The sequence below is a fragment of the Meleagris gallopavo genome, chromosome 1 (assembly GCF_905368555.1).
Source record: "Meleagris gallopavo chromosome 1, MGAL_WU_HG_1.1, whole genome shotgun sequence".
NCBI classification, from domain to species: Eukaryota; Metazoa; Chordata; class Aves; order Galliformes; family Phasianidae; genus Meleagris; species Meleagris gallopavo.
Window position 1 is genome coordinate 86395151 of NC_139404.1, and position 18386 is coordinate 86413536.

At 38.4% G+C, this 18386-nt stretch overlaps 1 protein-coding gene across 1 annotated transcript in view; it reads right to left on the reverse strand.

Moving 5' to 3' along the window:
* The window catches only part of LOC104909327 (ephrin type-A receptor 6), a 450149-nt gene that overhangs the window by 408133 nt on the left and 23630 nt on the right, over positions 1–18386 (reverse strand). Inside the window, exon 2 of the mRNA XM_085239360.1 lies at positions 1346–1410. Coding sequence (XP_085095486.1) covers positions 1346–1410 — 65 coding nt within the window. The remainder of the gene's footprint in view (positions 1–1345; positions 1411–18386) is intronic.

Here is an 18386-nt window from a genome sequence, read left to right on the forward strand (position 1 = left end):
GCACGAATGTGCGTAAGAACTTCTTCACGGTGAGGGTGACGGAGCACTGGAACAGGCTGCCCAGGGAGGTTGTGGAGTCTCCTTCTCTGGAGATATTCAAGTCTCGCCTGGACGCCTACCTGTGCGACCTGCTGTAGGGAACCTGCTTTGGCAGGGGGGTTGGTCTCGATGATCTCTAGAGGTCCCTTCCAACCCCTACAATTCTGTGATTCTGATATTCTGTGAAATGTCACATTGCTTGAAATCCCTGAGGGCAGAGACACAGAAGGCATTTTACAAATATGAATTATTAAGGATAGACAATTTCTACTTCCTGCAGGAATGAATCACAAATAAATAAAATATATTAAAGTGGAACAAGATTTTTCACTCAGAAAAATAATACTTTCTCAGCTAACTTCAGAAAATCCAAAATATCTGTGCCATACACAAGAAATAAGAGAGAATGCCAGATAATATAAAAGCAGGTGATACACAATCAAAAGTGTTGTTTGTTGAGAACACATACAATGTTATCAGGACTAGAAGCCAATGTGGTAAGTGTTAAATGCTCCAGGCCACTGTATCTTAGTTCAACAGTTATACTACAGTTGTCTCTTAAGTTCTATTAAGTGCATCAACCAGGTAGAAAGAGAACACAGCATCTGAAGTGTAGCCACTGGCAAAGAATTGATGGCTGTCCTTCAAATAACAAAAATACACCTCTGTCCTAACTTCAGCTGGCCACACCACCTCCAAATATATCATACACCTGCAACACTCCACAGCCCTGAACAGAATGTCAAGTGCCTGTCCATTTGTACCAGTAATACTGTAAAACTGTAACTTTAAACATGAATAGTGAACTTTAATCTAGAACAGTTCACTGAGCAACAAGCCCAAGTTAAATATATTTTTAAAATGTTTATACTGGTTTAATGGCATTAACATATTTTTAATGTTTTCCTGATTTAGCAAACCTGATGCCATTTTACTAGATCCTCATTTCAATCATGTTATAAAATCAAAACTTGAATTTCCTTCTAATTTACAAAAAAAATGTATTTATAGCCAGAAACGTAAGAATTTTTGATATGTAACTTCATGATGCATAACAGTTAGAATGAGATTTTAAAATGTGATGGATTCTTAATCAGAAAAGCCAGAGAAGGGCATAATAATGTGCACTCAGATCATTATTACATCTGTTATTCCCTTTTACACCACAGGCTGGTCTGGTCCTGAGAATAACCAAAATCTTTCCATCAAGCCCATACTGCAAGAACATCCAGTCAGGTATAATGGCCATTGACTTCAGTAGTGTCAGAATTCCAAACTCAAGACAATAAAATGGTGAGTGACTTACCCCATTTAAAGGAAATGTCTTCCATCCTAATTCTCCAAGGACAGCTGTAGTATCAAGCAGCACAACTGAAAATGGAAAAAGAAATGGTATGTTTGTGGTATTGCTTGGACTAGACTTATACAAAAAAGCAAAGTATAAACTACTGTGAACTGAACTAGTTATATCAGCCAAAATATATCTGCTTAAAGCTATTAAAGCAATGAAATAATAGAATCATAGAATGGCTTGGGTTGGAAGGGACATCAAGAATCATCAAGCTCCAACACTCCTGCTGCATGCAGGGCCACCAACCTCCGTATCTCATACTAGATAGTACTAGAGTCTGCCCAGGGCCCCATCCAACCTGGCCTTGAACACCTCCAGGAATAGGGCATCCACAGCTTCTCTTGGCAGCCTGTTCCAGCACCTCACCAATCTTTCTGTAAAGAACTTCCCCCTGATATCCAACCTAAATCTTTCCTCCCTCAACTTAAAACCATTTCCCCTTGTCCTGCCATTAACTACCCTTGTAAAGAGTTGACTCCCCTCGTGTTTGTAGGCTCCATTAAGGTACTGGAAAGCTTCAGTGAGGTCATTCCGCAGCCTCCTCTTCTCCAGGCTGAACAAGCCCAGCTCCCTCAGCCTGTCTTCACAGGGGAGATGCTCCAGCCCCCTGATCATTACTGTGGCCCTCTTCTGGACTCTCGCAAACTCTCTGTCTTTCTTATACTGGGGGACCCAGATCAGGATGCAGTACTCCAAATGAGGTCTCACAAGGGCAGAATACAGAGGGACAATCACCTCCTTTTCCTTGCTGGCCACCCCTCTTCTGATGGAGCCTAGGATACCATTTGCTTCCTGAGCTGCAAGAGCACACTGCTGGCTCATGTTAAGTTTTTCATCCATCAGGACTCCCAAGTCCTTCTTGGCAGGGCTACTCTCAAGAATTCTCCTCCCAGTCTGTACGTATGCCTGCAATTCCTCTTGCCTAAGTACAGTGTTGGAGTAGGAATAAAAACACAGTCAAAACACATAAGCTTTTGAAGCTTACATCTCATTATGAAATGTCTCAGAAAAACTAAACCTTTCTCAGAAATCATTGCTAATTTACTATACACTACCAATGATGCTTCATCATTAAAAGGCTTCTGAATATGTGTGCATGATTTCGCAAATCCTTGCCTTGAAATCTAGAAATTCTGTATGTGAACTTAAGCATTAAAGCCCAGAATATGAAGAAAAACAAGAGTTTCAAAGAAAGATGTTTGAAAAAAAAGACACAAGCTTTCAAGAAGTAAGTGGAAGTTATACAATACACAAATTGTATAGTTCTGAATGCAGAAAGGCAACGTTAGAGTTGGTCTTTTAGCTGGAATGTCACAATGCAGAAAGCTGTTAAATTATTTTGAATAGCTTCTGCAATATTTATTTTTTTAATATATGACAGGATGTGCATTATTGTATATTGCAAAATACTTCTGCACTATTTTAATATGTTAAATTACATTAGCATCATTTTTTCTCTTCTTTTCACTACTAATGTGAAAATTATACAGAATACAGATCATAGCAATAAAGAAGCTGACTGTAAACTTTAGTACATGAGATTTTATACCTACAGGTACTACTGCCCTCTAATGGAATTGTTTAATCTGACCTAATTTAATTTTTAAAATGTAAATTACAATTTAATATAAAATTAAGTATTGCATAGTGCAATTGATTTTAATTGTCAAGTTACTATGTTTTGAAAGCTCAGTTCCTCCTCATAGCCCATAAATTACCGTTCTCCTTCTGATAGCTAAATGATGGAGAAAAATTAAGCTATTATCATTTCACAGAATCACAGAATCATAGAATGGATTAGGTGGGACCTTAAAGACCATCTCATTTCAACTTCCCTGCCAAGGGCAAGGTTGCCAGCAACTAGATCAGGCTGTCCAGGATCCCATCCATCCCAGCCTTGAATGCCTCCAGGGATGGGGCATCCACAGCCTCACTGGGTAGGCTGTTCTAGTGCCTCACAATGCTCTTCCTAACATCTGGCCTAAAGCTCCCCCCTTTTAGTTTAAAGTCATTCCCTCTTGTCCTATCACTGTCAGATCAGGTAAAAGGTTAGGCTCCTGCCTGTTTATAAGCTCCCCTCAAGTACTGGAAGGCCATAATAAGGTCTCCCCAGAGCCTTCTCTAACCTAAACAAGCCAACTCTCTCAGCCTTTCTTCATAGGACAGGTGCCCCTAGCATTTTGATCATGGTATTAGTTTGATAGCACTTTGCATACATTTGGGGGTTTTATGCTGTTGCACATTATCTTCCACCTCTTATCTGTGCACTGATTGTTTGGACAGTAACATCTACAGCTATATATATATACAGTTATATATAGATAGATAATGTGTGTCTATAAAACATTACATACTAGACATCAGGTCATCGCTTTTTTGCCTTATGGAAAAGACACATTGGCATGCAATCTACTAGGACATATCAGTGACTGGAGGGAACCTGGCCTAAAATCTTCCTTAGTCTTCTGTACTAGTGGCAATTAGAGTTTTCCTATATTTAACTGTATGTTGACTTTTAACCTCAAATTCAAATGGTCTTATCAGCAAATTTACAGCCAGGTAACACACTCAACATTATCCAATTAAATGTTTAATCATTCATCTAAAAAAACTAATGACATTTAAAAAAAATATTCCACAAAGAGGATGATGACTTTCCTCACAATTTCTTCACTGTTTCACCAATTTACAAATGTTTATTAATAATTCAAAGGTAAATTCAACCTTTTATTTTACATGCACCATTTTATTTCCAAAAATGGAAACACTATTCCTTCGAGACCAATTCTGCCTTCTCATTACTTACAAAGCTGATTTACAGCTGTCATAATACTTTGTTTGCATCAGGCTCCCAAACTCCTATTCAAGAGTCAGAAAAGCCTCTTTGTATTTGATCTGCAAAGCATCAGTTTCCTCTGTCACCCCTCCAGTAATAATGTACCGATGATCTGTCACCTCCAGAAAACTTAAGTCAGTAGGTTTAGACATATCTTTTCATTAAAAAGACCAAGACTGAGCATTTGCTCAGTTGATTTCTGAGAACACTGCAGTTCATCCTAGGTACTTTTTTCTTGTCTCCATCTCTCCTCCTTGCCTCTCAAGCAAACCAAACTAATATGGGTTATTTATAAATATCTTTGTTTCTCAGCTGAGATTGTATCTTACTACTTTTCAAGTACTACTATTATATTTTAATTCTTCAATTAATTAAATTAATTAATTAAACAATTAATTAAATAATCAAATAAAAAACTATATTTTACTGCTAAACCTGTGGACTTGCAGGCAGAAACTGACTTTTGCTATTAGCAATGTCAACGTTTAGCATGTTGGTTTAGTAACCTATGACTTAATAAACATCATCAAGACATTCAGAACTAATAATTCAAAGGAACAAGAATCTCAACATGGGAAGGAAAAAAAAATTCATTTCTTCAGTGAATGTTAAATTTATTAATTTATTGCCTGAATTAATCAAGTACTACCCAAAAGCTTAAAGCTACACATTAAAAAAATTAAAAACTAAGAGTGAGTTCATTAATAGTAAGCCACATTTAAATTTAAGTACAATCTAATAATATTTCCTGTATATATTTAGAAAATAATCCCCATCAAAAAACTGAGTTTTGTTTATATACAACTTTTGATACATTTTACCTGATAAGCATATTTGTGGTTACGTATGCTCACCTATAGTCACTGAATCTGCTACAACCTCAAACTGGGGAATTCAAACAGCTACTAACCAGAATTAGAACAGCAGCATTTTCAACGTCAGAAATGAAAATCATAAAAGTTAACGGACTTTGCAATAGTACTTCTACCAAAAAACATAATGTAATTAGCAATCAAAAATGTGCAAATAATGGCAGATCTAGTAAACAGAAAATTTACGGTAATGGAATACAAATCCCTGTAAAGCAGTGAAATCAACAGAAGCAGCTATACAAATGAGGATATGGATAAAGTAATAAAGTTCTCACACACTTCAGTGATTTTGAGATATCTACACGATAGACTTCAGCGTGGGACAGAGATACCCAAGCTAGCTTTAAATGAGGTAATTAAGAATCAGTATATCCCCAGCAGTACAGACCTAATGGCAGACAAATTTGCACTAACAGCTCCTTGGCAGAAAATTTACTCTGCCAAAGAAGTTCCAGACTAAGAGAAATGCTCACATATATGTACATCCAAGTTACATACAGGAATGAACACTTGCCTGGCTTTAGAATAGTGTCAGTTTCTAAGGAACTCAAAATTCAAACTCACAGAGACTACAGACAGTGGACACTACCTGTGATGATTAAAATGAGAAAACTTCCTAGAAAGCTGTATTTACTGACCCATGTCCCTACACTTACATGTTTATTCTCCTTTCTTTGCCATAAAATGTCCCATTCCTCGTAAATGAGACTTCATGCAAAGAGGTCACTCTGAAGAAGCCATTAGCTACCACTGTAAATGAAGCACACACCTGGAGCTACTGAAGTTAATATTTATGAAAAAGCAATAAATAAATTGCTTGCAGCAAAAGCATGTTATTGTCATTTCTGACACCAACCTCCATCTGCAGGAGTCCAATCTTTGAGGGGACACAGACTATAAAACTTGCAGAGTGAACAAGACTCGAAGAGTTCTGCTATTACAAAGTAATGCCACAACTGAAAATGAAGAACCATTACAAATCTATTTGATGAAAAGAACTAAGATTTAACAGTTGCATGCCACTCCTTAAGTAACCAAGTCAGGAGTGATGTCATCTGGACAACAGTAATATACAGATTTAAACATTTCTATAAACCTATTGTTAACTTCATAATTTAAAAGTGTTTGGCTTTGTTTTTCACTATATTCTTTAATAGATATTACATAAACAATTATAACTCATTATGCCACATCAAGTTCCGTTTTCCCTTTTTTTTTTTGTACATACCTTACACTGCTATTATTAGACTTTACAATTGAAATTAATCTTTTTAGAGTTTTTGCCAAGTCCTGAGGGAACCGGTTTATTTAAAATTATGATGAACATAGCTCTGAGGATTGGCAGTGTGGAATTTTAATTTTGATTGTGCTCTGAAGATGAACTCTGCAAGCAGTACAACCAACGAAAAAGACTTCCAGACATCTATTTTCTCCTTTCTTTACATAGCTCCAGACAGTCTGACCCAACAGTTTTAAAAGCATAAAGGATTTCAGCCAAACTAGTCCATGGATTCATTGCCTGACATCAGCATAGACCATCAGATCACCTAGACTGACCTCCCACTCATTGTAGACTAATGCATCTCAGTGTTACATCTCTACCAGGCTCAATGGCCATGCATGTTGTAACAACTTGCTTGGCCTGGCAGCACACTCTCCCCAGCTATCATTTGCTTGGTGGGGTGGCCAATGCCAGGTTCATAGATATAGGATGTCTCTACCAGGCAGGGTAAAACACGCACAAATAGCAGATGGAAAGTTTCACTATCTTCTAGAAGGGCGGTCATGACTGCCTATGTCATGAGACAGGCAAATCTGGCACAATTTTTTTTTCTCTGAAAATTTACTTATCAACTGTAATCAGTTTCCATTTATAAGATGAAAACTCTGAGCTCCCCAAGCCTCTCATTTCCCACCCCAATATACTTGCAATGGCTCTCTTCTGAAGTGACAGCATTTTCTTTTTCCCAGTTTTTATGGCCTTTCTTTCATTTTTTTGAGAGAAGTATTACCTGAACTGTTCTGAAATCATTCCTTCTAACAATACTCATTAAGATAAAGAACCTTCCCAACTTTTACAATCTGTTTATATATCCCTGATCACATCGGACCACTTTTTAATGCAGAACAGCACTAATAAGAAGCTATTAATCTATCAAGATCACTGTCCTTTACTGAATCACTCCTTTTCACCATTATTCTTCAGTTTGGTTTGCATTTTTCTTAAATCCATTTGTTTCTATTAAAGCAAGTCTTACTTTTAAGGACTGACCTTTAATAAGTGTTACAGGCTGCTTTCTGTTTACATATCTGCTTTGTTTACTTACTTACTACTCTACTATTCTTTCTGCCAGCTGCTGACTTAATATTTATTTGCATGTTACTAATGAATGATGTCAACCAGTCAGAATTTTGAATTGTATATAAGGAATACCTAAAATTCTGTGATATACCAATCACTAAAAACTACTTTAAGATTTCTTAGATGCTCATGTACTGAATTCACTTACTAGAACCTTTGATAAGGTTTATACTGTCAGAATATTTTGCGATATTTTGTCATACTTTATAAAATCTAAACATATTACCTCTGTGGTTGTCTGCCTGAAGTGTAAGGAGAGAAGAGATAAGTAATATTCAAGTTATCTTGGCAATTAACATATAATCAGCTGGAAAAATATTGTTAATTCTTTTGTTTTTGACCAGGCCTCTTTTTTTTGAAACAAATGAACTGGCATTCACTCCATGTGTATCAATTGAGACCTTTCAATATTTCCATTATTTTGCATGCCACAGCTATCTATTTCAAGGCATGATTAATGAGCTGTGGCAATAAAGGACTGGAGCCCCCATCTAGATAGCAGTTCTTCAGAAAAAGTATACAGGGTCACAGCAAATCACATAGCAAAAAAAGTACCAGCAATGTTGTGTGACTGAGATAAATAAACAGGTTTACAGCAATGAAAAACATAAACTAATCCTTCCCACTCTTCAACATTTGTAAGATTTTTGTAAGGAAGTTCTGTGTCAGATTTTCAGTGCCTGACTTCAAGAAATATGGAGATAATTGCCAAGAGGGTGCAGGTGAGCAGCAGGAACAATGAGAGCTCTAGAAAGGCTGAGCTCTGGAAGGCTCTAACTGTACTGGACTCATGCACCTTGGAGGTTAAAATAGAGGGGCTTCCCAGTCATGATCCCCAAGAGGATCAAAGTCAGCTTAAGCCAAATAGAATGATCTGATCTCTTTACTAATAGTTAGTAAGGAAGAAGGGATTTAAATTACAGTAAAGAGAGTTTTATGTTAGACTTTAGGAAAATCCTTACTACCTCTACAGTTGTAAAGAATAGAGATAGTTGAGACTAATTGCAAAGTTGAGGAATCTCCAGGATAGAAGGCTTTTAAGACAGGTTAAAAATTGCTTTTTACATAAACTCATACTGTCTTAGGGCAGAGGGAAAAAGCTAAATGACTTCTCAAATCCTCTCCAGCACTGATTTTTATAAAAATCTAGTTTCCTGGTTAATGGAGCTTCTCTTTTCTTTTCAAACTAGTACTTTAACACATACGCTCTTCCAATACTCTTAAATTCCCTCTGTCCCTAAACTCATTAAATTTACCATTAGTTGCCCAGAGATCTCCTCAGCCAATTCTTCCAGGACTTTTGTAAGAGAATTTTCTATGCTAGGTGGTGGGGAATGCTTGACATTTTTTCATATTATGTGAAGAAAACACTAATTTCTAAATTTCTAAATTATTTTCTTTGTTTCTTTGTTTCTTTCCAAACATAGTTCAATACCATTCAAACAATATTTTTTATTCACAATAGAGAAATTCCATTCATCTTGAATATTTTGAGACACCAGCTTTTACCTAACATAATTTCTTTTATTTTAAATTTCCTTCAAATTTACCCTTTTAAATTTCCTTTTTAAGTTACTTTCTAGTGGATATTTATTTACACTTGTGTACTTTTTTTTTTCCTATTAATTATTAGAAGTGCTTTTATTTTTGTTTTCATGCTACCTCTAAAATAGACTGAGCTATTATCCAAAACTGGCCTTTTTAAAATTTATCAACGATTTCACAATCAGAAATTTTAAAAATTGATTTCCACTTTGGCCTTTTTCATATTCATATGTATGCACACAACACACAGAATTCTCCTCTGATTAATGAAAACAAGTCAGGATAATTTTTCATGTACGAAAACCAGCACCTCTTTAACGATAATTCACTTTTCCACCCCAATAAGTTATTAGACTGGGTGCAATATTTCTTTACATTAGACAACTGTTCTTCAACTTGGTGGCATTTTACACCTAGTTACATGAAGTATCCGGTGAGCGTCTTCAAAAACTAATTCCCTCACAGCACCATTTTTCTTTCCATATATTCCATACAGGCATTTAAGGAATAATTGTTTTCTAAATTGATTCAGTTATCTATTTCAGTGTCACTGTTCCCTGCTATTACCTGAATACATGTAATTTCAAACCCAGTGGCTCTGTGCTAACAACATTAAAACAAACAGTAGTAGTAGTTCTTTTGCCCAAAATCCTACTACCTACCTTTTTTATTCATCCATATTTCCACAAGAGAACTGTATAACCTAGCAAGATAATTTTTAATGAACTTAAAATGTATTCCCTTTGTTAAATAATTTCACGTTTTTCTACACTTTCATAATGCTCCTGCTACTTCAGAGCCAAAATAGTTACCTTTTCTGTACCTTACATGCAAACATGCATATACTCCCAAGACTAGAAGGCTGCTTCATCTCCCTCCAGAGTGTAAGCACACATTTTTCGTATCGGAAGCTTCAGTTTTACTTTATCCTTTCTCACACTGCCATTATTCTATTTATCATGAATTTCTTTTTTTTTCCAATGTTATATTCTCATTACTTTGCCAGTCATTACAGACCCCTCACTAATGTAGGTGCTCTGAAAGTAATGCCTCCTATTTATTTCCATGGAAACTACAACAAATACAAAGAGCACAATAACACTTTTATTTGATAGAGCAAATTCTCAGCTACAAAAGCACTATTTTTCAACATAGTAACCACCATTAGGTGTGCATTTTCACCACCAATGAACAAGAGCCTGCATGCCACACTCATAAAAATCTGCACCAGTGGAGGTGGCCCACTGTTTCACAGCTGCTATGATGGCATCATTGCTATGGAAATGTTGCCCATGCAGTACATCTTTCTCTATGCTAATATCTACTGTTTGGTTCCATGGGTTCAATTTTCCACAAGGAGGAACGCCATCTGTCACACAGCAATAAAATGTAATGGAATACTGGTGGGAAGGTTCATTGTCTACTGCCATACCACCAATTTCTGCCTCTGACATCATGTGTCAACATAATAAAATAGGAGGCATTACTTTCAGAGCAGCCTTCATATGCATTTTTGCCAATGATGAACAAGAGCCTGCATGCTGTGCTTGTAAAATCCTGCACTAGCAAAGGTGATCAACTGTTGCTGCCACTGTTGAAACGCACCACCCACTGCCTCACCGGGCTCACACACACTGACTGGTCTCCATAACTATTCAGCATCAATGATGATTGTCAATGGATGCCATTTTTTCCACATGGAGGAATTCAGTTTCACCCCTTTGCTTCATACACACTTCCATATCAGATGCTGTTCTGTCAGCACCCTTCTGCCATCTGTTGCAGGGCAACAAAATGTAACAGGACACTGGCGGAAAGTTTCAGCTTTTACTGCCATAGCACCAACATCCACCTCTGATGTTGAGGGCCAATACAATAAAATAGAGGCATTACTTTCAGAGAAGCAGTTGTACATCAGCGTTACCACACTGGGTTAAGTGCTAAATAGAAAAAAACAAGATGAAGTTCTGATTTAGCCTCTTTCTGTACTTTTTTGCATGGAAAGTGGTGCTGAATTTTGATTATTGGCCAGGAACGCACGGTCCAGACGGTTCTTGCAGTGTGTTGAAGACAACTTTCTGATGCAGGTGGTGGAGGAATCGACGCGGGGAGGGGTATTACTAGACCTTATTCTCACCAACAGGGATGGACTTGTTAAAGAAGTAAAGGTTGGGGGCAGTTTGGGTTGTAGTGATCATGAGATGGTGGAGTTCAAGATCCTGAGTGGAAGAAGCAAAGGCAATAAGTAGGATTGCTACCCTGGACTTTAGGAGAGACAACTTCAATCTCTTCTGGGACCTACTTGGAGCTATCCCGTAGGCTTGGGCGTGAGAAGGTAAGGGGGCCTCTGAGAGCTGGTTGGCATTTAAACAGCTCTTCTTCCAAGCTCAGGATCGGTGCGTCCCTGTGAGCAAGCAATCGGGAAAAGGTGGCAGGAGACCTGTGTGGATGAGCAAGGAGCTCATGCGCAAGCTCAAAGGAAAGAAGAAGGTCCATGAAATGTGGAAAAAGGGTCTGACCACTTGGGAAGAATATAGGAATGTAGTCAGGGCCTGCAGGGATGCGACAAGGAAGGCTAAAGCCCATCTGGAATTGAATCTGGCTAAAGTGATAAAGGGTAATAAAAAAGGCTTCTTCAAGTATGTTAACAGCAAAAGGAAAACTAGAGAGAATGTGGGCCCCTTACTAAGGGAGGGGGGGGTTCTGGTAACGGGGGATGCTGAGAAGGCAGAGATACTGAATGCCTTCTTTACTTCCGTCTTCAGTGAAAAGGCTCTCCCACAGGAATCCCCCACCCTAGAGGTTAGTGAGAGGGTGTGGGGAATGGGAGACTTTCCTTTAGTCAGGAAAGAGGACATGCGTGAGCGCCTAGGCAATACTAAGATCCACAAGTCCATGGGACCTGATGGGGTGCATCCACGTGTGTTGAGGGAGCTGACGGAGGTCATTGCCGAACCGCTCTCCATCATTTTTGAGAGGTCTTGGACAACAGGGGAGGTCCCTGAAGACTGGAGGATAGCCAATGTCACTCCGGTCTTCAAAAAGGGCAAGAAGGAAGACCCGGGTAATTATAGGCCTGTCAGCCTCACCTCCGTCCCTGGAAAGGTGATGGAACAGCTTGTGCTGGATACCATCTCCAGACAGCTGGGAGAAAAGGAGGTTTTCAGGAGTAGTCAGCATGGGTTCACCAAGGGGAGGTCATGCTCGACCAATGTGGTGCCCTTCTATGATGCTGTCACATGCTGGGTGGATAGCGGAAGAGCGGTAGATGTAGTCTACCTTGATTTTAGAAAGGCATTTGATACTGTCTCCCACGACATCCTTATAACAAAGCTGAGGAAGTGTGGGACAGACGAGTGGACAGTGAGGTGGGTTGAGAACTGGCTGACTGGCAGAGCGCAGAGAGTCGTCGTTGGTGGTGCAGAGTCTGGCTGGAGACCTGTAACCAGTGGTGTCCCCCAGGGGTCTGTGCTGGGTCCGGTCTTGTTCAACATCTTCATCAATGACCTTGATGAGGGGATAGTGGCCACCCTCAGCAAGTTTGCTGATGATACGAAGTTGGGAGGATTGGCTGACACGCCTGAAGGCTGTGCTGCCATTCAGCGAGACCTGGACTGGCTGGAGAGCTGGGCAGTAAGAAATCCAATGAGGTTCAACAAAAGCAAGTGTAGGGTCTTACACCTAGGGAGGAAGAATTGCATGCACCAATACAGGCTGGGGGATGAGCTGCTGGAGAGGAGCTCTGCAGAGAGGGACCTGGGCATCCTGCTGGACAACAGGTTGGCCATGAGCCAGCAGTGTGCCCTCGTGGCCAAAAAGGCCAATGGCATTCTGGGGTGCATTAAAAAGAGCGTGTCCAGCAGGTCGAGGGAGGTGATCCTCCCCCTCTACTCTGCCCTGGTAAGGCCTCATCTGGAGTACTGTGTCCAGTTCTGGGCTCCTCAGTACAAAAAAGACAGGGATCTCTTGGAAAGAGTCCAGCGGAGGGCCACAAAGATGGTGAAGGGCCTGGAGCATCTCCCCTATGAAGAAAGGCTGAGTGAACTGGGTCTGTTTAGCCTTGAGAAAAGACGACGGAGAGGGGACCTGATCCAGGTTTATAAATATCTGAGGTGTGGCGGCCATAGCGGTGAGGCCAGTCTCTTTTCAGTGGTACGTGGAGACAGGACGAGGGGAAACGGACATAAGCTGCAGCATAGGAAGTTTCGCACGAATGTGCGTAAGAACTTCTTCACGGTGAGGGTGACGGAGCACTGGAACAGGCTGCCCAGGGAGGTTGTGGAGTCTCCTTCTCTGGAGATATTCAAGTCTCGCCTGGACGCCTACCTGTGCGACCTGCTGTAGGGAACCTGCTTTGGCAGGGGGGTTGGTCTCAATGATCTCTGGAGGTCCCTTCCAACCCCTGCAATTCTGTGATTCTGAGATTATGGATTGTAGATTTTTATATGACAGTGCTATATAAATAAGCAAGATAAATAAACCAAATTCTTTACTTCATTCCTGATACCTAAAATTGCAAGATACCATGCTGAGAGATGTAATTTATGTAATTTTTTAAAATGAAAGAGTGTCTTGTACCTACTGAGAGAACTGATGGAGGCAAAGGCAATTGATTCCGGCTGTATCTTCAGTACTATTATTCTACATACTGTCAAACCCCTGAAGCTAGTGAAATGAAAGCAGCAACTAACCTTGGAATGACACAGTATTTCATTTGAACAATTAAGTGGATGAGACATACTTAAGACCAAAGCTGATTATTATAACTCATTGTATGTAATTTTTGCAAGTCTGCATGTTCCCTTCTGTTTACAACTCACTTGCCAAATACTTATTTTTTCAACACCATATGCTTTTCAGTATTCAGAGGGATAAGCCACTTCTTTCACAAACCGTGCAGAGTTTTCTATTTATTATTCATGCTATGTAATTAATCTCTGATTGCATCATCACATCACTTTACAATAATAAAACACAAACATAATGTATGATTGTATTTGCAATGGGGAGCTGTAAGGACATCCACACAACTTTTGTTCAACCGTGTGAACAAAAATGCAATTCTACAAGTATTTCCAAATAACAACTTAAGGAGACATAATGGGATGGAAAAAAAATCTTCTGAATTAGCCTGGATGAGCCTGAACAAATAACGTTCAATCACAGTTAAAATCTTGACACTCAAAATTCTACATGTATTCCTAATCCATTTAATGAATTCTACAGCATCAACAAATTTAGATATTTTTCTTTTACCACTATCTTCTTTGACTTTGTAAATGCTTCACTTCAAGTCAATATTTTCTTTACCTGGAAATGACTGCAGAAATTTTGATAGATAGTTGGAAAAGTATGCCCTTTATAGAAAGCCTTTGGCTCTCATATCTGGGGAACAATAGACATCGGTCCTTAGGTGTTATTTGAATAGAAATACTATAATGAGAACATATTGTCAGCTTGCTGTCTATTACATTTACTGTGGACTGTTTCTAGTATTTCAACACCTGCCTTTCTGACAGTAAGACAGTGGATTTTTAAAAAGTGCAAGTCTGTGTCTACATGCTGCCAAGGTTTACGCTAAACCTAAGGTATAAAATACCCAAACACAAATATTTTTTATTTTAACAATAGCATTTTACTTGCTTCCTAATGCTACTTTGTTGTAAAATAAACAATTGTAATACTTCAAATACTTATCAGAATGCTTTGATAAGCAATTGTGATTTATAATTTATAAGCTGGATGCAGCCCATTGAACATACCTATGTCTTGTCATACCTCTACTTAAAAAAACATAATTAATGATTGCATTTTATTTATGCTTTTATTTTAGGATCAGGAAATATTTTAAATGCTGGACAGACTTAAAAAACTGTTTTATAAAGTTGGAGTTAAGACCCTGTAAGATAAAAACTGAAATAGATGAAATTATTTTCAAGAAACAAGAACCCTTACACTCAAACCAAACAATAATATAATTTTATGTTATCTTATTCCATCACTTTCGTAGTCTGTTTTACATATCATTAAAATTATGTAGAATATTTCTCAAATGCTTAAGTTTAAACAAAAAAAAAACCAAAAAAACAAAAAAACCCACAAAACTAGAAACAATAGATTCATTCTGAATATTAGTTCATTATACCTAATTGCTTTTGTTTAAATGAGGGTTGTTTCTGCTGAGACATCATATAACAGGTAGAGTTCCTGAAGTAGTCTCAGTCCAATTAAAATAGAGAATATTTGACCAACTATTTACATTTACAGTTATTTGACTCAAGGAAAGGTTTGAAATCTGTGTAGCAGTTCTCTAGAAAGGATCTTGTGAGACTTCTCTGACATACAAAAAGGAATAATCAAGAAAATGAAGAAAAGAGAAATGACCTTTCCTCCTGTTTTGCAACAGATCTCTCAGGAGCTCCCTGCATGATGACCTAGAGCGGAAACACATTGCTGTACAGTTTAACTAGAGACTGTGTCACCTCCACACTGATGCAACAGTCCAGGAAGCAACTAGAAAATTTATCTGTTGTGCTGAAACACACAACAATTTCTGCACTTGATTTTTTCTGGGATAATAGCTATAATGCTATTTCAAAGCTTTATCTTAACTATGTATTTTACTGCTTCACAAGTTGCTTTGCCCTAAGACATTGTCTGTTTTGAGGTCTAATGTACATTCCTGCTTCCCCAAAATGAGTCCTGTCCATAAATACAAGAAAAAAAAATAAATTACTGATGTAAAGAGAAAGCATATTCGTGTTTAGAAAAAATGATTTTACCTCAGAAACATATAACCCCTGACTTTTCCTCAGGTAATAGTGAAATGAAGACCAAATAGGTAATATCCTACTTCTTCTAGACTATAATACAGATTTTCCCAGGAGCACTGCGTCAAAGTGATTTCAAAGTGATTTAGTTGAACACTGCAGTGACTAACAGGGGAATAAGACAGGAGGAGGTCCTCAAATCCATAGCTCAGCCGGAAGGAATGAATTTCTACATCTGTAATGCAACAGAAGAGGTTGCGTGCTGCATTGTCAGCCCTGCAGGACGGGTAGCAAAAAAAAAAAAAACAACTGAAGAATAAGTTTTGGCTGGTAGAGATCTTCACATGGGAAAAAAAAGTCTTCAGATTCCAGGGAAATGGTGTAATCTTAACCATTAAGTTTTTATTTCTAAGGCATTTCTTCTCAGCGTGAATTCCTGCTAAAATGAAGTGAGATAAATTAATATGTTTTGCAAACCCAGAAAATAACTCTGGAGCTGGTTTATGTCACATATCTGTACTATTTTCCTAAGCTTTTGATTTTTTGGGCGAGATGAAAGGAAGTCAAGGACCAGCCCTGATAAAAACAGGACTCACATAATTAAGATAACAACCCAGCTGCCCTATGTAGTAATTTTCATTCTGACTTGAAAAAGCTAGTTGATATGCAATTCACCATCATGTTCATGTCAACAGTAGATTACTGGGCAGATTTTTCTAAATGAACATGAACACCTGACAGTTTTATCAGCTATATTTATTAACCTGAGTGTATCTTCATTAGGGAAATTAGAAATGGTGAAATTCAGACAAGTGGATTTTTGTTTCCTTGCAATGGCAAAGTACCCATGATTCGTGTGCTGAAGTCAGTTCCTATTAGGTTGAGACTTCGTTTGCAGAGTCGTGACACTAGGCTTAATATTCTCCACTTTACTGTTAACCTTTTTTTGTTCTGCATTCTCATAAACACTTGCTTTTATATCTTTTACTATAGTAATGTTTTTGGAGTGATGAGGAAAAAAAAAAAGTTACATGGCAACAATCCATTTGTGAAAAAAATACACTAAAGATTTTGGAAAGGTATAGCCATGCATAATTGTCATGCAGGCTAATAATGAAGTTAATACTTCTATAATTAATGTTCCCACAGTCTACATTTCTTGCGATTTCCCCCCTTAATCAGTGTAGAAACTCCTTAAAGGAGATCGTGGAGATAATCAAACCCAGCTTATTCACCTACTTCTTCCTACACTGCACTGATCCAAAGACCCAGCCCCTCTATTAGCAAAGTAAAAAATGGTATTACACGGGTTCACCTTGCCCCATGAAAAACTGGACAGACTGATACGGAGGTACTTTCAAGGATCTGACCTATCCTTTCAAGTAGAACAAGAATCAAAGCCAACACAGACATCTTCCTTTTAAATAGAGATGGTAGGAGAAGAACAGCTGATGAACTGAGAGACAAGGACTGGGAAGATAAATGGCCACTGCTTACTCAAATATGGTTATCAACATGGTTAATTACTAACCATGATGAAAAATTAGCTGTTTGATACTCTGAGGAACAAAACAGGCAGATGTTAGGAGAGGTACAAAGGCTGAAGCATCTAAAGAGAGCTCATGCTTGACTCACAGCATGGCCCCATGAAGAAGTTTTTGTGCATCTCTAACTCAAGTTAACTCATGTACTGAGGCAAGGATCCAGTTCAGGCAAAAAGCAGGGCCCTTGGAGGTGCCTATTCCCACACATGCAGCAAGGGCCACAGAACATGCTGTTCTCAACACAACTGAGAGTAGGAACAAGGAGAATGAAGCTCTAACCTATGGACAAATTGGATGTGGAAAGAGAAGCTGTGAAGCATGCAAGCAAGCATTTCTGTGGCCAAGAGATGTAGAACTGGCCTACTGGTGAAAGAGTGGAAGCACAGATCTGCCTCTGAATCCAAAGGCTCCTTACTACTCTGTCTTCAACTACTTATGTAGTTCAGCATAACTTCTTAACTGTAGGCTGTTAAATAAGGGTTTACCTAGATGTAGTCAGCATTTTTGTGGGGTCATTCCTATTTTGCAGACAGAAAGTTATGATACAGAAAACAAAGACCTCATATAGCCCATAAATTGCAGATCTCTGAGGTACTTAAGACATCCAAATGGGGTATTTAGGGACATGGGTTAGTGGCAGACTTGACAATATGAGGTTAACAGCTGGACTGGATGATCTTAGTAGCCTTTTCCAACATAAATAATTCTATGATTCTATTTGTTTCAGTACTTGAGTACCTTCATTTGCAAGTGAACAAGGTCTGCATGAAGTGGCACTGACAGTGGAAAAGCATATCTGCCCGTGTGGGGTTTAATCCCCATTAATTTCATTGTTGCAATTTGAATTACCAACACAAATTTATTCTAAAGTTATATAAACAAACCTCCAAAAATGACAGGATATTATAATAATCCATTGCAAGTATACAACAACACCACAAGCCTGATGAACACACTCAAACACAAGAACAAGCTCCCTGACCAAAAAAAACAAGAGACAAAGGATAGCGAAGGGCTATCCTGTCTATATTTGGTTGTTTTTTTTTTTTGATTGTTAAAAGTGATGT